The sequence below is a fragment of the Lycium ferocissimum genome, chromosome 6 (genome assembly GCF_029784015.1).
Source record: "Lycium ferocissimum isolate CSIRO_LF1 chromosome 6, AGI_CSIRO_Lferr_CH_V1, whole genome shotgun sequence".
In the NCBI taxonomy this organism is placed as follows: Eukaryota; Viridiplantae; Streptophyta; class Magnoliopsida; order Solanales; family Solanaceae; genus Lycium; species Lycium ferocissimum.
In genome coordinates this window covers 3,000,049-3,022,006 of record NC_081347.1, presented here as the reverse complement: position 1 = coordinate 3,022,006, position 21,958 = coordinate 3,000,049, and the positions used below count along the sequence as shown (strand labels likewise).

General features: G+C 32.6%; 1 protein-coding gene across 3 annotated transcripts; it reads left to right on the top strand.

The window, feature by feature from the left end:
- Positions 1 to 8,689: 8,689 nt before the first annotated feature.
- LOC132058924 (uncharacterized) lies at positions 8,690 to 21,442 on the top strand. Of its 3 annotated transcripts, none has more exons than XM_059451348.1 (13): positions 8,690 to 8,714; positions 8,864 to 8,997; positions 11,959 to 12,010; positions 13,317 to 13,386; positions 13,592 to 13,913; positions 14,126 to 14,159; positions 15,036 to 15,712; positions 17,217 to 17,265; positions 17,331 to 17,456; positions 19,061 to 19,168; positions 19,280 to 19,371; positions 19,456 to 19,609; positions 21,001 to 21,442. In XM_059451348.1, the coding sequence occupies exons 2-13, from the start codon at positions 8,867 to 8,869 to the stop codon at positions 21,256 to 21,258; spliced, it is 2,073 nt and encodes a 690-aa protein (XP_059307331.1). In that variant the 5' UTR covers positions 8,690 to 8,714; positions 8,864 to 8,866; the 3' UTR covers positions 21,259 to 21,442. The 3 variants fall into 3 exon arrangements, with proteins under 3 accessions (XP_059307331.1, XP_059307332.1, XP_059307333.1); XM_059451350.1 differs by lacking the exon at positions 8,690 to 8,714 and adding an exon at positions 12,552 to 13,043 and having other exon boundaries at positions 8,910 to 8,997; XM_059451349.1 differs by lacking the exons at positions 8,690 to 8,714; positions 19,061 to 19,168 and having other exon boundaries at positions 8,786 to 8,997.
- Positions 21,443 to 21,958: the final 516 nt, after the last annotated feature.

Genomic DNA, 21,958 nt, shown 5'->3' with positions numbered 1-21,958 from the left:
ATCCTACGGTCAAGAAATAATATGATCATAGTCTCAAGATTTAAAATTTTTAAGTTTTTATTGGAAAGTGTTTTTAATATGAAACTTCCCATGCGAATTTTTGAATTTAGTTTAGCCTCAGTATAAATATCTAATACCGAATAAAAAAATCAACTCACATGACTGTTTCTTTGTGTTTTTTTTTTTTTTACCCCTGCCTCAAATCTTAACTAGAGTTTGATTCATTAATTGACTGTTGTAGTACTATTGATAAGTTTAGGAGCTGTACAAAACAATCGGTACTTCCAAGATTCAATTTTTATCATGTCAAAATATTGAAAAGAAAAAAATTATAAGCTGCTATTAACACAGTGGATTCTTGCTCCCGGAAGAATATGAAGTGAGACTTAATGTCACCTAACGGTCAATGATAAAATAATAAAAAATCAAGGTTTGAATACAAGCATGGATTAAAAAAAAAAAATGTAGCTACTTAGTGGGTTAGATTAATTATTTACTTGCAGATCCCTACACTAAATCATGTATATATATTTTTTATTATAAGCGAGTGATTTAATGAGGTGAAAATGCATCTTAATTAACCATGATTACTTGCTAAAGGTTTATATCCAACATACCTCATGTATATATTGGCTTGATATATATATCGAGTACGGATAAATTTTTACCGCTATTAAATTCTGTCAAACCTGTAACTTATATGATAAATCCGCCCTCATGTACCAAACCGACAAATACATACACATAAATTATAAATTGTATCACTTAACTGTCTATATTAACTACTACACATTTTTATCTTATTTAATCACTTTACTATTACACATAATATGGTTATATATATATATATATATATATATATATATATATTAATGCTGGTTATATTTTTTTTCCCTCCAATGTTCTTAAAGGAGTACATCCAAGTTGGCCAGGAAGTTACTATTTTATATAAAAAATTAAAATGCGAAGCGACCATAATAAATTTGACATGACGAGTAATTTTCCATTTCACAATGCAAAGTACTCCTAGTAAATAAAATAAATACTACAACTAGAATGAAGAGAAAAAGGGAAATCTTTTCTGCATAGAATAGAAACAAACAAAAGCATCACTTTATGGGTAGCCGTTACAGGCTAGCTAGTAAATTTATCATGTTATTTTTGTTTGTTTGTGTTTATCAATGCCATCTTTGACATGAAAATGCTCTACTAGATCAGAGTCTGTTGGCTAAAACTAGCAAAAAAGACAGTGGGTGGTGTAGGAGGGTGCGGGGTGAGGTGGGGGGGGGGGGGGTAGGAAGAGGACACAATCTTAGATGTAGTACTTTGTCGAAATAAATTAAAATACAGCTGGTTCCCAACGGTCATATTCTTTAATCTTTTACGACAACTACATTTGTAACTGCAATTCTTTTTCTCCTTTTCTCGTAGGCTGTAATTAACTTCTTCGAGGTAAGCAGTTAGAACTTTTTCATGGAAAAATGTATTACTCCCTCTGTTTCAATTTATGTGACACTTTTTACTTTTTGAAAATCAATTTAACTAAATTTTGAAGCTAAATTGGATAAGATTAACTCAATATTTTAACATTAAAATTTCTATATTCGAAAACTACATCAATAAGACTTATGTTTGCATTTATTTCATATCAATTTTGAGAAAAAATACATCTTAAAATATCGCCATTTTTCATTAACATGGTTTTATAAATTGGGATAGAGGGAGTAGGCGTTTGGACATGTAAATATTTACTCCTATTTGCTTTGTGTATTTATACTTTGTAAAAATTACTCCTATTTGCTTTGTACTTATGCTTAATTAAGTCAATTTATTATGATTAAAATGTTTAATAAAGCAAGAATATAAATGAATTAATCATGATTAAGTGATAACTTTACATGTTTAAACACATGTCATGCATGCATTAGTTAGTGTAAACACCTAATATAGATAAATTTTTATCCATTTGGCTATGATATGGTGTTTTTCTTTGGCGGACATAATTTGATCGGAGAATTAAAAAATAAAAATTTGATGTTGAAAAAGGTTTGAAAGTTAGAAGTTTTATTTGTACGTGACAATAAAGTTAAAATTTGTGAGAAAAAACTTTTTAAAAACTCCTAGGACTTCATTTTCAAACTTCAAATGTATATATTTTAAAGAATAAATTAATTTGAGTAACAAATAATTATTAACTATAATCCTTCAATATTATTTTCAATTTTAAAATCAAAATCCATGTGGTCAAACGGGGCCATAAATGCCATTCCTCGGGAACAAACATCGAGAATTTAGCTAGTAATGTCTGTTAAACTCAAAACCCTACAAATCGATCCCATAATATTAAAACCTCAAGAGATTGGTTAAATTAAAGTCTCAAACTACCTGCTATAACTAAGTTAAGTTTGAGTAGAAGAATCCAATTGTTTTTCGAGTATTCACTATATACAACTATAATGACATGCTTAATTTAAATTTTTTTAAAATTTCGTTCGTGTCTCTGAGATTTTCTCTCTCATTCTCCTAGCATTCGTATAAGTTACCTACTTGTCTTTGATCATAACCAAAATTTATACTCAAATTTGATTACTTTCTCAAATTTCAAATTTTGGCACACAATGTCTTGCAATACGACGAGTCTGATCTTGATTTTAAAAGTAATGCAATAGTTACAATTTGGGCTTAAGTTGTAGATCTTATTTACTTACCTTCTTAGTCAACTACAGCAACCGAAAAATTAAAAAGGAAAGAAAAAAAGGATTGAAAATCACAATTAAAACTTTTGGGATTATAATGTATTCATACATAAAAGAAAAGGAATAATGAGACACATCGTTCTATTAATTTTTCTTTATCATTTTTCTTCTATTCTTTTTACTTGTTTTTATTTCATTATTCTCATATCACGTAATCTTAGCTTTAGATTACTATTGAAGAAAAGAAGAAGCAAAGTAAAAGTAAGAGAATAAGTCTTTCCGCCATATTATATATCTTTTCAATATCTTAAACAAAACTTTCTTTTTTTTGGTGACAATTTATATTGGATTACTTATTTATAACATCATAATTCGAAGTTCAATTTATAAGGTGCCTTGTTTAAAATATATCTCTTTGTACTATTCTAATTTTTGTACTTCAAAAACACTTGCCAAAAAAAAAAAAAAAAAAAAAACATTTATGCCCATATTGAACCCACGTGCCAGCTCATATGTTCTCCAATAAATTAATCGAAAGGTAATATATTATCAACTTAGTTTAGCTCTTCATTATAGTATATTTTATCTCTTATAATATTATTTATTCTATGTTCCCATAGTGGGATGAATGATCTCAAGGGGTTTTATCGTTTGTACATATTTGATGACTTTTTTTTTTTTTTCCCTCTTAACGTAGTAGTCAAACATTAGCATTCTTGTAACATAGTAGCACGGGAGGAACGTTTTCCATACCTTCACCCCCTTGATTTCTGTCAATTTTGTTTTTGCAGATAAACTCTCGTGGGATGGAACAAGTAATGGTAAATGTAGTATAAGTTGATCTGCATATGAGATTGCTTGTAATGAGACAGCTACACCAAATGATCAAAGATGGAATACTGTATGGAAGTTGCGTCTCCCTAAAAAGATAAAACACTTTATATGGCTTTCCCAGCATAATAGACTTATGTCAAATGAACTCAGATTTAAGAAGAAGATAATTGAATCACCAAAGTGTGATCGATGTGATGTTACTGTGGAGGATTCTTCACATATTACCTAACTCGGTGGCGAATTTTATTTTTGGAAAGACGCGAACATATTTTATAAAATTAGGTATTTTAAATACAATTTCTAAAATTAGATAATACTACATTTTTCACATACTACAAAAGATTTGTTTGACTTGAAAATTTATTTCATCCATGCTATCCGTAAATCCTAGATTCGCATTAGACCATCTTAAATCTAAAACATGGCATATAATTTCCTTCCACGGAATGAGCTTGATGATAATCTCCTAAGCCAATGATTGAATGGCTTGATGATATTATAGCTAATGGTTGGCAATCATCGTCCTATAGGACTTATATGTAATCAGATAACAAATTATGCTTGTGAAATCACTAAAGTGTTTCGTGCTATAATCCCTATTACTAAACATGTTAAACTAATTAGCTTGGTCCCCCACCAATAGGAAAGATAAAACTGAACACTAATGGTAGTGTCAAGATGCAATCCAGAGATGCTGCTTTTGGAGGGATCTTTCAAGATGATCAAAGAAAGTGGTTGTTGGGTTACTTGGGTGAGATGAAACCCACTTCAAGTCCGAGTCAGAATTGTGGAGCATCAAGTAAGTATTAAACGTTAGAATCTGAATGGAATATGAAGTAATAGAATTGGAATGAAATTGCTTAATAGCTATCAATCTTATCAATGAGGAGGATGTACAACAGCATCTGCTTAGACCTATTATTGAAGATTGTAGACATTTGTTGAAGGCCAACAAAGCTTCACTTAGACATGTTTGGAGGGAGGCAAATCAGTGTGCCGATTTTCTAGTGAGAGAAGGCCACAATCATGGAGGCTTTGATACTCTGCGATACTGCATTTAAGAACATGGAGTTTCTACTCCTAGATATAAGCAGTGTTGCCAATCTTTATTTAGTTTGTTTCCCAATATGCCAAAAGAAAAAGGTGAATGTTTTGATCGGAGAGGGTATAAAACCAGCTAACTGATTTTGTAACCATTTATAAGTATATTTTTAGTTTTATATCCGTTTTTACAAAAATCTTTTTTTTTTTTTTTTTTTTTTTTTTTTTTTGCATAGGAAATCTCAAAACAAGACTTCTTTGACGGATCATTTTCTATCCCTTTCTTTTATTCAACTTATAAATGAAATGTTCGTCCATTTTCTCGTCTAAAACATTTTTGCACAACACTTTTTGTTATAATAAATCATATGTTATGCGTAGTCACTAATCATTCTGTTGTGATTTATATACATTAGAATCTAACCATTTAAGGTCTCATTCTTTATGTATTGTCTTATTTATGTATAAGTGTACTTTGGAACATGATAAGATTATGTGTGCATTGCACAAAGATATTAAATACGAGATCAAAAGCTATTATATGATTGTAAATTTGAGAATGAAAATTCAAACAATGACGGGTTTAATAAGGAAGATAAGTTATATGAATATTGAAATTTCTAATCCGACGTTATTGAGGCTTAATAACACAAGTGAACACCTCAATGTAGAAGTTATTGGAATCATGTATATACGAAATAGTTTTGAGAATTGCAATTAGAATTTGATACATTATATATATATATATATATATATATATATATATATATATATATATATATATATATATATATATATATATATATATATATATATATATATATGCCGACTTGAATTTTCAACTTATTATTTGTTGAAAGTAAAAGAACTTATTAGAATCGCTCTGACTCATTCATTTACATCGTTGGACCTTTTTGCATTCTGTCTTTTCAACACGCGAATAATTAACTAAATACCTAAATTAAGATTATGAAATATGCTACGTTTGTCCATCTTCCCAAAATTCCAACGCTCCAATGGAGTGCATCCAAAAGGATCAAATTTATTGTCATTTTCAAATTACATTTGGGAGAACCAAAGTTTGTAAGTTTGAGACCAGGTAACGTGTTTAGTGTTTAATGGCTCATGATCAGGGACCAATACTTCCCATCAGCACCGAAGTAACACTTTCTTTCCCATTTCCCAATAGCCCATGGTAACTATTAAAGAGCCCAAAAGTATTTTTTTGTTTTATATTTTTTTAATTTACTTTTAACACTAAAAAGTATTAGCTATCATTTTAAAAGCAACTCCTAACTAACATATGGAACAACTGAACAAACAATGAGTTCTTTTGATGGATCGTTTTTTTTTTCCAAATTATAAAAAAACTTATGTTCAAACTCCATTTTGTGAAGTTCAATTCACCTTCTCGTACAAAATTCCATCTCAGGACTAGATGCAATTGGAAAAATTTGACAATGACCACTTTTAACATTAGTTATATTAAACATTAACCACTATTTTAAAAATTATTACTCATAATACTAGCCACTCCTTTGATATGGATTTTTTTAAAAATAAAAGTGCTCCTAGCCAAAATTGTCTTATTCCAAGAGAATAAGTGTACTTTGACAAATGAAACTCCAAGATATGTGTGCATTCCCAAACAATTTAAGAAACTCAAATTTTTATAAGTTCAAATTTGGAGATTGAAAATTCAATTCACAATGACATATTCTTATAGTCAATGAAACACACACACAATTAAGCATGAATATTGAAATCCACTATACCAACCGCGTTAGAGGCTTAATAACACATGAAAATTTTAATAAGAATGTTATTGGAATCATGTATATACGAAATAGTTTTGAGACACTTGCAATGAGAATTTGATACATTATATATATATATATATATATATTTTTTTTTTCTCTATGAATACAAACTTCAACACACACAAAGAACTTATTAGAATCATTGTGTGCATCCATTTTTTTCTTCTATCTTTTTTCTCATCAACAAAAATTGATTAAGACACAAATCAAATGAATAATTTTTAAATACCTAACATGAAAATTATTCTACGGTTATCCATTTCAAAAAATGAAAATTCATCGGGGAGAGTTATATATAAAAAGTGCTTTTATTTATATATTTTTAAATATGGGAGAACCAAAGTTTCATTTTAAAATGTTTGAGACCAAGTAATTCCCATGATATATTGGGACAATACTTCCATCACACTGAATTCACACTTGATAGTTTCACCCATATATTGCTATAATTATTGGATAATGGAGATTACCTTTTTCAAAAAAGTGGTAGAATCACAAGAAATTCTAAGCTAGTAGAACTCTTGAGTTCCATGAATTATTCTTAAAGTTTGAACTGCACGTTTCAAACTCCAGGAATAATTTACAAACTGATTCAAATTCGATTAATCGTTTCTGGAGTATTCAGTATTTAAATAAGTTATTTTTGTTCAAATATTTTCCTATATCAAAAGAGGTGGATATTTTGTAATTATATTTCAAATATTTCCTAAATACTAAGTAGTTTAAAAAGACTGCAATTTACAAAAATGACAATTGAGGTGGGTGATCTTAGAGTTTTGACCTCAATTACCTTCCGAGATTTTTTTTTTTTTTAAATAAACCAAATTTTGATTTTTGACCTCGAAATTTTACCTATAAACCAAATGAGAGTCAAAACTTCAAGACCATCAATTTTAAAGGCCATTCGGCGTAATTTCCTAATAATAAATGTTCATTCTACCAATTTTTCTCGGTGCAAATGAAATTTTCTCCCCATCGCCCAAGGAAAGGAAAATGTTACTTTCCATGAATAATAAATAAAAATGAAAACAAGATAAAATCTTATATCAAAACGACTTCGGCATCATTGGTGGATCAAAACCACATTCACCTGTACATATTCTTATAGTCACTACACAAACTCCAACACACACACACAATTTAAATTTTCCACATATTTGCACTTTAAATTTTGCCACTATACCAACACATACATTTCGAACCCCCGCTCACATAAAATATTCAAATTTGAAGGCTTACAGTGAAAGTAATTCCATAACACAAAAACTAAAGTTCACATAACTTTTCCTCAAGACATAGTTTAGTTACCTATATAGTTTTCCTAATTATTGGATAATGAGATTACAATTAAGGCAAAAAAGTATGCCTTAATCAAAAGAAAAGTTTTTTTAAAAAAAAAACTCTCAAGGCAAAGTTCCATGATAATTCCTTATAAAGTTATGCGGGCATAACTTTTCCTCAATAATTTAGTTTAATTTACAAAACTTTCCTTAATTATGCCTCAAATTTTTTAATTAAGGTATAACCAAAGTATGCCTTAACTAAATGTGCCTTGAAAAGTTTTTTTCAAAAAAAATGTCTCAATCAAAAACTTCCTTAAGGAAAAACTAAAGTTATGCCGGAGGATAACTTTTGTAATTTAGTATTTCAAAATTTCCTAAATACTAAGTAGTTTTAATTAAGGTATAACAAAAATGACAATTAAAAGTGTGCCTTGGGTTTTTTTTAAAAAAAAATGTCTCAATTACCTTCCGAGATTTTTTTTTTTTTTAAACTAAAATGCCAAAGTGGGCATGATTTTTGATCTCAAGGCAAATTTAGTTTTGCCTTTTATAAAACTTTTCCTTAAGGAATTATCAAAAGTTCAAGAGCATTTAATTAAGGTATAACCAAAAGTATGCCTTAACTAAAAATGTGTGCATTCTAAAAATTTTTCAAGACAGTGCAAAGATAACTTTGGTTTTTCCTTAAGGATCTGCCCAAGGAAAGGAAAACTCTCCTTCCCCCCGTCTTGCGAAATTATTTTTTTATTTTATAAAAAGGAAATAACCTTAATCTTATATCAAAACGACTTAAAATCACAAATATGAAGGATCAAAACCACCCCAAAAGAAGGGCAATCCGACAAAAAAATTTTTTCTCTATAGGTCTAACTATTGGGCCATGACAAAGAGCCCAAAATTTCGGATCCGCCAAAGCCCAATTCAATAAATCGCGCCAAATTAGCCTAAAGCAAAATCCATCACTCACATTCACTTTTCTCTGAAACAAAAAAGAATTAAAAAAATCAGTCACACAAAAAGAAACCTCTAAAAAGCTAATCGTACAATTCTTCTTCTCTCACTCACATTTTTTTCTATACATTCCTTTGCATATATATATATATCTCTATACATATTAAAAAAAATAAATCATTTGTTCATTAAAACCCTAGAAAAAAACCGATTTTTTTTTTTCAATTGATGTAGAAAGAAAATGGGTGAGTTGTGTTGTTCAATGGAGAATGATGAACGTGAATTTGAACGGCTTCCGTTAAAACAGCGATTGAAATTACTATTAGCCAACAAACGTCTTCTAGAATCTTCTTCCAGTGTCAATTCTACTCAGTAAGTTTTGTTTTTTCACTTTTTAACTTTTTTTTTTTAATGCATTGAATTTACTATTTAGTAGCGTTAGTATTAGTCTCGTAGAAAATTGCTTTCAGTTACTGCAGTAATTTTATTTTTAGGATGAATTTACATTTGAATTTTAAATTTCTGTTTGATAGATTAGTGGACACGTGTTGGAGCAAGTTTTGTTTTTTCAGTTAACTTGTTTGATAAGCTTTAGCTGAGTTGTACAGTGTGCTTGTCGAGTGGTACAAAGTTTGTTTTGAGTTAGTTATGATGATTATTATGTAGAGGAATTGCTGTTTAGTCCTTTTTTTATGCATAGAATTTGCTATTTTAGTACTAGTCTCGTAGTTACTTTGTCCTTTGATTTTCTGTTACTATCTGTTGTTTCTTTGATTCCGTTGAAAATTGCTTTCAGTTACTGCTGTAATTTTATTTTTAGGAAGCATTTACTTTTGAATTTTAAATTTCTATGGGATAGAATAGTGAACACGTGTTACTATCTGTTGAAAATTGCTTTCAGTTACTGCAGTAATTTTATTTTTGGCATAATAAGTTGGTTAGGATTAGGATGAATCTACTTTTGAATTTTAAATTTCTATTGGATAGATTAGACTATTTGAGATATTATAGGCTTTTGAATTTTAAATTATGCATTTTTTATTTTATTTAAAATGTTGGCTATTTAAAGCCCTCCTATGCTTAATAAAGAATATGGAGAGACAATTTTCAACCATTTAAATCTTCTTTTTGCTGCACCATCTTTTGAAAAACCAACAGCTTCGGTTATCACATTATTATGCTGTTGTTACTATGCTGTTGTGTATTGATTTCTCTATTATTTGCTATGCCTGCTTTACTTCTGCTATTTTACCTTTTTAAAACTGCTTTGATATGCGTTATTTGAGCCGAGGGTCTTTGGAAACAGCGAGGTAAGGGTAAGGTCTGCGTACACTCTAGTACTCTACACTCTTCAGGCCCCACGTTGTGGGATTACACTGGGTATGTTGTTGAAGTTGTAGAATTTGTTATTTGGAAAGCAATTTTGATGAAATAGATAATTTATTGTTAGCTAGTTTAAAGTGATTAGTTCACAATTTTGGGAATTATAAAGAAAGAAAAAAAAATTCTTGCAAAAGATGAAAATTTTGTGCATAGACTTTGCTATTTGGAAAGAAACTTTGATGAAATAGATAAGTTTTTGTTAGCTAGTTTATAGTGATTAGCTCACAGTTTTGGAAATTACAGAGAACTAAATAATATTCATGCAAAAGCTTATTTTTTTTTTTTTTTTTTTACTGTTTAAATGTGCTAAGTTTGCAGTTTTGGAAGTAAAAAGTAAAGGATAAAGAAAAATTAACATGTACTGCTGCAAAAGATGGGAATGTTATAGCAGGTTTTAGTGTTTAGTTCAAAGTTTTGGAAATATAAATGAAAAGCAAAAGAAAATACTACTAGCTAGCGAACGTCTTCTGGAATCTTCTAGTGTTCATTCTACTGATGGAACTTCTCAAGTGTTGGAGTAAGTTTGGTTTTTCAGTTAAATCTTCTTTTTTATGTATAGAATTTGCTATTTCTGGAAAACAACTTGATGAAATAGATAAGTTTTTGTTAGGTAGTTTACAGAGATTACTTCACAGTTATGGAAATTATAGAGAAGGAAAAAGAAATCGTGCAAAAATAGATTTTTTGCCTGTTTAATTGTGTTTGGTTCACAGTTTTGAAAATTACCGAGAAAGAAACAACGTTATTGCAAAAGATGATTTTTTTTTTTTTTTTTTGCCTGTTTAATTGTGTTTAGTTACAGTTCCGGAAATTATAGGAAGAAACAACATTTTTGCAAAAGATGATTTTTTGCCTCTTTAATTGTGTTTAGATGACAGTTTTGGAAATTACAGAGAAAAAAAAATCTTGCAAAAGATGAATTTTTTGCTGTTTAATTGTGTTTAGTTTGCAGTTTTGGAAGTAGAAGCAAAGGATAAAGAAAAATAAAGATGTACTGCTGCAAAAGATGGAACTTTTATGAAAAGGATGGCAACTTACAGCTGTTTTTAGTGTTTAGTTCACTGTTTTGGAAGTATAATAAAAAGAAAAAAAAACCGGGAAGAAAAAGCAGAGATACTATTGAAAAGATTACATTTTGATTGACAACGATGAAGTTTTAGCTGTTGTGTTATGTTCTCGGTTTTGGAAGGGAGATAAAAGTAAAACATAGTACTATAATCCATGGCTTTTGCCTAATCCACTGTTTTAACCACATCTCTTTGTTATTACTAACAATTAGATATGTTATTCTTCATTGTGCTATGATTTCTTTTTCTTGTATTTCTCAAGTGTCAGACAAAAACAAGAAAAGAGGGTAAGGGCAGCTAAAAAATGAATGGTTTGTCCAATGTAGGAAGACACAACAAGTGACCAGTAGGAGTAGTGGGCTGGCGAGAATGTAGTGAAGAAATTTATTTTGATGGACACAGGAAGTAACGAAAGCAAAACAAAACCTTCAAAAAGCTAGTTAAAGAGTAAATGAAGTAGAGTAACCTTCCTTCTTATTCAAAAAAAAAAAAGAGTAGAGTAACCTTCTTTACAAACTATTTTGAAATATGAGTACTGTCTAGACTCTTAAAATCGTTAGCACATTCTACCACTAGTGTATTCTGCTTGGTCACCGAGCTACTCCAAAGTAAAAATCTCAATCATCTAGAAAAATCAAGTAGAAACTATTTTATAGATATATACAAGGTAGAATATGCACAGAATTTTTTGTCTTTGCCACGATTGCTTTGGTTGTTATTGTTTGGTGGTACCTCTTGTTGGTTTCCTTCATTAGCTGGGAAAATGTTTTAAAACCTTTTCACTGTAGCTTAACAGAAAAGTCTTTCTATTTAGTCATCCTTACAAAATTTCCAGAAAAAGTGGTGTTCATTTTGCATTTGACATTGATGGTAACATGTGCAGGTCTTCAATTGATACCGTCATGCAAAAGGAAGATGAACAATGTGATTCACAGGTATTAAATACAACCCTAGTGGAGCCTGACAGATAGCTTGATTTTACTCAGTCGTGTTTATGGATGTTGAGTAATCAATTACACTTGCTATATAAAAAAAGGAAGATGCTGATTAATTTATTACCTTTTGGCTTCTTTTATCCATCTAGAGGAGGATTTGTTCTAAAATTTTTATGTTTGCTTCTGTGAAATTATTGTTATTTGAGAGCATGCGTTTTGGTTAAATGATTAATATTGGTAACGTTACCTATCTCTCTCCCCATCCTCTCAAGAAAAAAAAGAGAGCAGAGAAATAAAATGACTGATTGTAGGCTCGTAGCGCTATTTCCACTCCGTCTATCTCTAGCATTCTCACTTTTCTACAATGATATCAACTTCCTCCTCTCCCTGGTTTCCGTCTATTGTACACAATTGAACTAGGTTTTGCTGTCTCTCAAAATTGGACTCCCACTGGCACATATCTCTTTACTTAGCATGCTAATGACAAACCCAAATTAGTCCTACTGAATTCGAACACTTCACTGACTCTGTAGTACTTCAGATGATGAACTTTTAAGACAACGAACGGCAAATCCATGGTGATTTTGTTGGGACTAGGGAAAGGTGCGTACAATCTGAAATACAAGGGAGCATGAGGAAAGCCACTGTTGGACTTGTAGGGAGAATATTGCTAGCTGTGGATTAGGTCGTGGCCACCAAAACTGACAATGACATATGTTCAGGGACATGAAAAAGATGTGTGGTGAACCTTTGGTGGAGAGGAGTATGTCTATGCTCCTTTTCTTTATGGTTTCTTCTCCTCTTCCTCGAAGGTAGTATGATCGAGTGCCAGAAACTGAAATACAAGGGAGCATGAGGAAAGCCACTGTTGGACTTGTAGGGAGAATATTGCTAGCTGTGGAGTAGGTCGTGGCCACCAAAACTGACAATGACATATGTTCAGGGACATGAAAAAGATGTGTGGTGAACCTTTGGTGGAGAGGAGTATGTCTAAGCTCCTTTTCTTTATGGTTTCTTCTCCTCTTCCTCGAAGGTAGCATGATCGAGTGCCAGAAACTGATTTTAATAATAGCTTTTCATGATTTAGCTGATTACTCAATTCAGTGTTAGCATGAAGGTATTTCTGTATAACTAAGGTGTATGTCCTCTGTTACTTCAACTTTCTTCTTTCTTATCTTCGCTTGATGGATAAGCAGGCAAAACTGAGGTCTTCTTGCATAATGATCACCTGTGCTTAAATTTAGGGTTCATATTACTTTTAATTCCTTCTGGTAACATGGTGACTAAAGTGAAACATCTTCTGCAGAATCTCCATTTGGCTTATTCAGTTCAACAAGAGGGGCTAGGGAGTTTGGCACAGCAGAAAAATATTACTGGTAAAGTTTCTCCCATTCGTGCTGGATCCAATTTAATTTGAGATTCTTGTTTAGTGTGCTTGCTTGAATTGTGTCCTAAGACCTCAATTTTTTCATGACATTATTGGTCAAAGGGTTCAGCACTCTAATAAGATATTAAAATGTTCAAGTTTGATTTTCACGAATTTAAATTGTTTGCTCACAATTTGAATTGACATGTGTTTAGGTGATGCGCTGCAATGTTTCCATCAAACAGAAGCAAATACGAATACACTTCAGAATCAGATGAATATTTCTGCACATACTGCAGAAAAAGTTGATACCATTGAGAGTACATTTCAACAATCATTATCACCAAGGTTTCCTATCATTGTGAAGGATGAGTCTGTGGAAGGTATCAGAGTGAACTCTTCCATTAACCTTGTCAATGATTCATCCAGTGCTGACGCAGAAGCAATACTGAGAATCAATGGCAAGAAACCTGATGATTTTTTGGATGATCTTGATTTTGTTGTGCTCAAAGATAGGCAGAGAATTTTACAGTCAAGGTGCTTATATACATGCACAATTTAATCATTTTTACATGAGGTGCCTTTGTCTTAAGTCTTGATAATCCATGTCCAATGCAGGTGTCAAACTTAGTTCGAAAGAGAAATTCTGAAATATCTGTTACCTACTTTTCAATTTATACATCTTTGACACCTGTAAACTGTAAAGTTCTAAAAAGAATTAGATCTTATGCTTCTTGGTTCAATGACAGGAAAGAGCTATGCTTGAAGGCGTCAACTTTAGAGGTAATTGTCTATAGCTTTCTCTTCTTGTTGCAAATCATACGAAATTTTGTTTAATGCATTTATATAGTTTTACAACTTGTGGAACTAACTGATAGCAAGAAACCCATGTGAACAAATATGAAAAGGAAAAGAAAGAAAGAGAAAAAAGAAGCAGCCATTGACATGGGTTTGCGAACTATATGCTACAATTTTTAGCTACGCGGTGAATAATTTTTCATAGCTTCTTGGGCTACGAACTTTTGCGCTTGATTATTTTTGACAAGATTTATAAGTATTTAGTAATATTCTGTAATTTCTTTTTTTCCACCGTCATAATCATGTTTTTACATCTTGCAACTAGGGCAGTTTTGCTCGAAGCTTAGCCATGAAAGTTGGTATACGCTCGACCTTAGCTCAGGGAAGAGCAGGGGAACATCCTTCTTGTTTGCTGGTTCAAATCCAGCAGGTCGAATCCTATGCTTGTTGCAGAAATTTGTTACATACCTATGTTAGTCTGTCATGCGGTTTTCCTATGTGATTATTTGGCTCAATTACAATACTGCATTCCTTGAAAAAAAAAAAAAAAACTGACATTATGAGCTTGATAGTTCTCCCTAAAAAGCTGACATTATGAGCTTGATAGTTCTCCCTATCTCTTTATCTCTCATAGATGTTTGGTCTGTAGAGAAGAAGCTCTGGGAATTGTCTTTTTAGTCATTCCGGAAGTACTTAATCGTCAATATCTTTCCCCACTGAACTGCTTTTTTGTTGGACACCATTCTCCAGGGAGGGCAAGGAAAACTGGAATTTAATGTCGGTCACGTTACTGCCTGCTCATATCTTGTTATTTCCTTTTTAGTCAACTGTAGAAGTTGCCAATTTCTGTATTTTGTGCAGGATCACCTTTCCAACTTTTCCAGCGTACTCATGGATGACACGAATATTCAAAGTGCTGGGATAGTAAAAGGACAGATTTGTCCTTCTAAGATGAAAGGTCATCGTTCTCGTGAACTTCATAGGATTTCTAATTCTTCAACTGTGGCAGTTGGAGGTTTGTCTAGTAAAGATCCTCAAGTGTTTGAGTTGGGGCATCAGTGGCAGAAAAATAAGTCGTCCGACTGTGGAAACTCAACGGAAAGTCTAGGAAATGATGGGAGAACTCTTCCCAAGCATGAAGAATCAAGTCATGGACAAGACCTTTCATCTTTTAATTGGAAAAGGAAAGTTAGTCCTCCTTTATCGGACTGTGTACATGTCAAGCTTGAACCTGTGGATAACAATATGGTTGAAACTACTGTGAAGAATGGAATGGGTAGTTTGCCCCATAGTAGCATGTTTCTGGTGAAAAGTGAAGTTGGAATTGCCAATGAGTCTTCTGAAGATGAACTGGATCATATGCTGTTACGAGAGCGAATGAAGCTGTTCTCTTCGAAAGGGGTTCCTTCATTTGAGATAGGTAGAGCTGCAGAGTGCTCAGGCAAATTAGTTTCTTCTGTCTCGGATTGCACACCCATCTCATCAGCACCAGCTCCACTAAAAGTTAGCCGGCCACGGAAGCGAAGGAAAACTGCCACGTAAAATTTCCTTTTTCTGACTATATAGTATCTATATCTATATTATTTTAAAAGCATGAATATAAATGTTGGTTCACCAAAATATCCTTCAAATATTGAACGACTTTAATACCCTTCAAAAGACAAAACATTCTTAGTAAAACTATTTCATATTGGATAAAGTAGTAATATGTAAGATTTCCCCGGATATCTAGAACTTTGAATCCAACCAAAAATTTGCAATTTGACTACAATTCTGAAATTAGAATCCTAAAGCAAATACACTAAACATGTACCTCACGTGGCCATGTCATAACTATTGGTACAATTTTAGTGATCAATTTTCTTTATTTATTTTTTTGTCCAACATTAGATTATTTTGGCAGGAGGAATAGAAATAGAATCCTAATTATATACTACCTCTGGATTTTGATGCCTAAATAAGATGGGCTTCTAATTTTTTGTGCTCAACATTGTTGTTTGGTGTTTTTTAGTTCTTTGTCTGGTTTGGTTTTTCTTCCAAATCTTGATATAAAAGCATGAGCATAAAAGTTAGTTGATCAAAATATCCTTTAAATATTAAACGACTTTGGTATCCTTTTAATCTAATTCTATCATATTTCTATTGTCTATTTTGGTAAAAAGAAAAATTGTCCCATTTGAAGATAGAGTATTAAAAAAAATACTACTTCTGAAATTTGATTCCCAATCTAATTAATTAAACAAAATCTTTGCTATCATATTTAAATAAGGAAATATCCGTACTTTTGAAATTAGCCTAATAGTAGCGTTCCTTTTCCAAATTCAAGTGCTAAATTATGATATTACTTATTTATTGATATGATCGAGATATCATTCCATTTTGACAAACAACACTAAAAGGTACGTACCAACATAGATAACTAATTTACGAAGGAAAAACAGAACAAAAAAAAAGAAGAAGTAAAAATCACGTGTTGATCAATTAATTTTATGAGTATGAATGGTAACACGTGAAGACAAATTGTAGGCTAACATAACATTGTTAACATATTCAACAATCAGAGGTTTACTAATATAATATTGTTAACATATTCAACGATCAGACGTTTCTTCTCCTTTTGTTAAATCATAACAGGTAGCAAAATTAAGATTAAGTAAATATAAATGAAGTTAGAGAACGCGTCAGATAGCATAAATTATTAAGGTTTTGTCCACCGAAAAAATGACGTTGGGCAAGAGTTATAGAATAAATATTTTAGGACCAAAGAAATGACAGGAAGTTTATTTTCTTTAGATATAATCTTTATAATAGTTGACAGGGAATAACGTGCGAGGCACGTTAATAGAGACTAGTATATATAGATGTATATATCAATTTTGTATATGTCTACATTTACTACGAATGGCCCTTATCCTCCCTTTTTCTTTCCCTCTGTTCAATTATACTTCATCACTGATACCTCAACAGACACGTGCTCGCATGTACTGCATGTATTTACGTATCCTGTACACATTTTATCCATATCATTCTCCAACAATGCAGAGATTCGGTTGAAGTAGCAATGGAGGAAGATGCTCCTGGACTCTTGCAGGTATTTTCCCATCAAATTGCCATGTTAAAAATCAGATTGTTCACAGCCTTTATCGATCTTTGCAGGTATTACTTGAAAAAGGCGTAAGCGTTGATGAGATGAAACTTTTTGGAGAAAATGAGAGTAATGAACCTATTGATGATTTGTCCTCTGAAGACAGCTTCTCAGAGCTAGAAGCTGTTATATCTAAGGTATGGCCATACATGTGCTCATGATCTTTCTTGTCACTAATTGAGGAGGAAATCTACCTATATTTGTAATTGTGTCTGAATTACACGTTTCCTGCTGAAGCATGCAATAGATTTTAGTCAGTCAATGATCTTTTTGATGATAAAGGAACCCGCAGCCGCTACCCTTTGGTTGCGCACAGGGTAAACCCCGCTCCTGTGCAATAGCTTGCAAACCACACAGGAGAGATAACCCGCACTAGGCAAGCCCTGTGCGATGAGCTCGACCCAGAAGGCAAATCCCCTGTTGTCGTAGGCAGGGGGTTTCGAACCTGAGACCTCCATTATGGAAGCCCCATGCTCAACCAACTGAGCCACCCTTGTTGGTTTAGTCTGTCAATGATCTTGTAAATGTTACTGAATGTTAGTTCAGGAATTAGGCCCTTCTTGAGTTTCTTAGCTGTCATTTTCTTTTACATATCAAAGTCTGTCCTTTCTCAAATAACTTACTAGTCAAAATTACCATTATCCTTTGCCATGCTTATGATTGGCAGTTGATTATTGATCATTATGGGTTCAGGATATAGAATTAATATTTTTGCAATTGGAATGTCGAACATGGAGTTATTCAATGAGTTAAGAACTTGGAGGTTTAGGCTACTATTTGATTTTTGAAAATTTTGAGTGTCTCTTTGATGGTAATTGGTGCATGTAAAAATCTGCTATCATGATACTAGGCTTGGAAGAAAAGTAGTTGTCACTTGTCAGCTTGTTGGTGAAGTGGAGCAGTTTCTGGTTACAATCAGATAATAACAACAATCACGAGTCATAGAATGAATTGCATGAGTGAGAGTTAAGTTTGGGCATGGAAAGAGGTTGGTTTTTAGATACATGCAGATATAATCAAATGCCTTTTGATATCTTTTAATGTGAAGCAGCGATTTTTAGGTGTAAACCTTTCATAGTCTTAGTTTCAAAAAAACAAAACCTTTTATAGTCTTCTGCGAACTGAAGCCATTCATGTCAGTTAACAAAGTTGTTGAAGTGTTCATCAAGCCTTGATGAAAAGCTTGAAATATTTGACAACTTTAGGATTAAAGTGTTGAGAAAGCTGAAAAATTAGCAGGGAGCAGGACTACTTAATGTTGTTTCTGGATTTGTAGGATTCTGAGTTCTTTACCTCATGTGCTATTACAACTTTTGAGTGGTTCAGGCTTCCACACACCCCCCCCCCCCACCCCCAAAAAAAAAAAAAAAACCCACCCACAATTCCCTTCATACTATTTGATTTATGATGGTGGTTTCCTAGCCAACTTGTGCGTACCTCGATTATTTCTCCGGGCACCTGCTACCTCCCACCACATAGGTGCCGGGTAACTTTGGGCTTAGGTAGATGGGAAAAAATCACCTAGTTTCTTTTTTTTTTTTTTTTTTTTTTTAACCTGCTGGGATTCAACTTGAAATCTCATGTAATCCCTTCATACTATTTACAATAGGCTAATCTGGAAAAGTTTTGCATCGGACTGTCTTAGAACGCTATTTTATTTTAATTTTTCTGGTGATATCTTTTTAGGCAGCGTACTGATCCATTCATTTGATGTCATGTTTTGTGTTAACTTGTTGGTTAGCTTTTCTCCTCCCAACGACAGTCACTATTAAAGCTAGCTCCACTCCAGTGTACAAAAGGTGAAAAAGCTAGCTATTGTTTGGCTTGTCTGTTTTCGCTCGTTGAGCAGGTATAAATATTTATTTGGTCCAAAGTATAGTTGCATATATTCATTTTAATGTCTTTGTATCACTATTATCTCATGTGAATTGCCCTTTTTCTTTTTCAAATTACACTTTAGGCACGGTATCTACATTTTCGGAAGTGGCCTGTTGAATGGGGCTGGTGCCGAGATCTCCAGTCATTTATTTTTGTCTTTGAAAGGCATAACAGGTCTGTTGTTGGCTGCACGTTATGGTTCTAGAGTCCTCGTAGTGTTTCAGGATCACGAAGGCACTTATATTTACATACATGCAGGATTGTGCTTGAGCGTCCTGAATATGGCTATGCAACATACTTCTTTGAACTGGTGGATTCCTCCCCCATTGATTGGCAAATCAGGCGATTGGTAACTGCTATGAAGCTTACTAGCTGTGGCAGGGTCACCCTAATCGAGAATAGAACACTGATGGTATTTACTTTAGTTGCTGCTATATTAGTTTTTCTTATGATGTTCCCATTTTCATGTTACTGATGCAGATTTGACCAAATTTATTATGGCCCTTTTTTTCCTGGGGGAGGGAGAACCTGGTTATTTTCTTTGGCGTCAATTGAAGTGAGAAATAGTTGCTTTTACTTTCCTTCCCCGTAGTGGTCCCTTGTGTTTTCTTTTTCAGACATGAGTTTTAACATGAAATCCTGGTTTGCGTCAGTTCATTTATTATCCCCTTTGGTTGGGGATGTGAGGTGAAGTGGAGTGGGCAATAGATAATTGTCGAACTTCCTCAACAAATTTTTTCATTGTCTGGCTTGAAGTACGATTTGATTTAATCTGAATTTTTTAATCATGATTGGTATTTGGTTGCTGGATAAAATAGGCAGTCTTAGGCAGTCTGTTTTACCTATATCCACCAACTGTTGGTTTTCAACTTATCCAATCAGAAACTGTTGCAGAACTAAAATAAATAAATAATTAACTGAGTTCCATCTCCAACAGTTTATGCTTTTCAATGAGGTGTTTCAACCCGGTATCAGAGTAGACGAAAGGTTACTGCCACCATCAACAGAATATTTCCATGTCCTTGGCCAATAGAAAAATACTCGGGCTTTGCTTGTGAGCAGTCATATTTAAGACCTAAACTAACTAAAATAGGTGTTCTATCCATAATAGCTTGAGCTTTTAGATGAGACGCTCAAGTGCACAAAACATTTCCATATACTGAACCAAACTGACCAGAAACATCTACTTATCAAAATAGAAAAGAGGGGAGAAATGGGAGGGGTTATGTAAATGTTTGAAGTTGTCGACCTAGCTAAGTTTTTAACCTGTCATAGGAAGGTTCTTATTTTCAATTCTTTTGTTCATAAATATTTTTGCGTACACTCTACCCTCCCCAGACCCCACGATGTGGGATTTCACTGGGTTGTTGTTGTTGTTGTTGTTCATAAATATTTTTGCCTTGTTTCTCACATGAGAATTTAATCTAATGAATTTACTCCTAATCCAAAGTATCATGCTCTCTCCCAGTTTATGGTTAAAACTTATATCCAATTGATCGGAAGCAAGATTGAAGAGAGATCATGTTTTAAGCTTGCTTGGAATTGAGGCGTAGTCGTAGTAGTTGTGGTTATTGTATGCAGCGAAGGTGTAAAAAGTATATATGATTGCTTTAATCTGAAGAAAATGTTAACAGTACAAGTGTCTTGGCATGTCAAAAATGTTCTCAAATGGTCTCTTGACATCCGAAATTATTCATTTACCTTTTTTCTTAAATTCATTTACCTTACCAACCTGTTTTCTGCTAACAATAGAATCTTACGTCTCTTTGAAAACCTTTTCATTCTTCCATTGTCTACACACAGGTAGGAGAAGAGCTTAGTGAAGGAGAAGCAAGAGTATTAATGTCATACGGTTGGATACCTAACACCGGTCTGGGAGCGATGCTCAACTATTGTGATCGAGTTTTTCATGATAGAAAGTGGGAGAAAGATAGCTCGGAGTGGAGGTCGAAAATTGGGAAGTTGCTTATGGATGGATACAATGGTGGTTCACTAGTTGAAAAACTTGTTGAATACAATGTTGCTCAAAGTTGCCCACAAATCAAGTTAGAAATAGAGTAAAACCTAGCTTCAATTATCTAAAATCTTGTAAATGTCCATCCTTTCTGAACTTAGACTAAAATGCTTTTTTGTACAGATTTATCGCTCTCTCTTTTAGTCATGATGTCTAACCTTAGTTTCTGTTATTGAATATGAAGTTAATTATGTCCTTTAGTGAATATAACAGGATAATTTTTGCAGGGCATATTGAGGCAGTTCAAATGGGAGTTGTGAAACTGCGTTTGGTTTTTATAATTGACATACTATTTGAAACGACTATGTTATTATATTAAATATGATATTTGTCTTTGATTTTGGCTCATGGCTGTGTTAATCCAAAACAAAGTGGTTTACATAGATATATTTTCCCAAAATCTCTTGTTAAACTACTTCTAGAACTATATTTAGAACTATATGGAAACTTAAATAAGTAAGTTATAAGCCAAAAAAAAAAAGTTGGGGGTACTTATTTTTTTTGTTCAATCTAAGGAATTTATACCATGAGGTCATTTTTATTTGTTTTAAATGCATGTTATATTACTGTTCAATCTAAGGAATTTTATACCATCAGGTCATTTTTACTTGTTTTAGCATGTAATTCATGTTTTTAAGATTACAAATTTCACATTTTAAGAAAACTTGCCTATAGATATCCGTTTGGTGATTGTAATATATCTTAAACTCTGTAGCAATATGTTTTTTCCCCAGGTTTTAGAGTCGG

Bases quoted from the DNA above. Each gene is read 5' to 3' on its own strand.
- LOC132058924 (XM_059451348.1), top strand. From the start codon at position 8,867: ATGGGTGAGTTGTGTTGTTCAATGGAGAATGATGAACGTGAATTTGAA. The intron at 13,387-13,591 runs GTAAAGTTTCTC...ACATGTGTTTAG, and splicing joins ACAGCAGAAAAATATTACTG to GTGATGCGCTGCAATGTTTC. The intron at 19,372-19,455 runs GTCTGTTGTTGG...ACATACATGCAG, and splicing joins GTCTTTGAAAGGCATAACAG to GATTGTGCTTGAGCGTCCTG.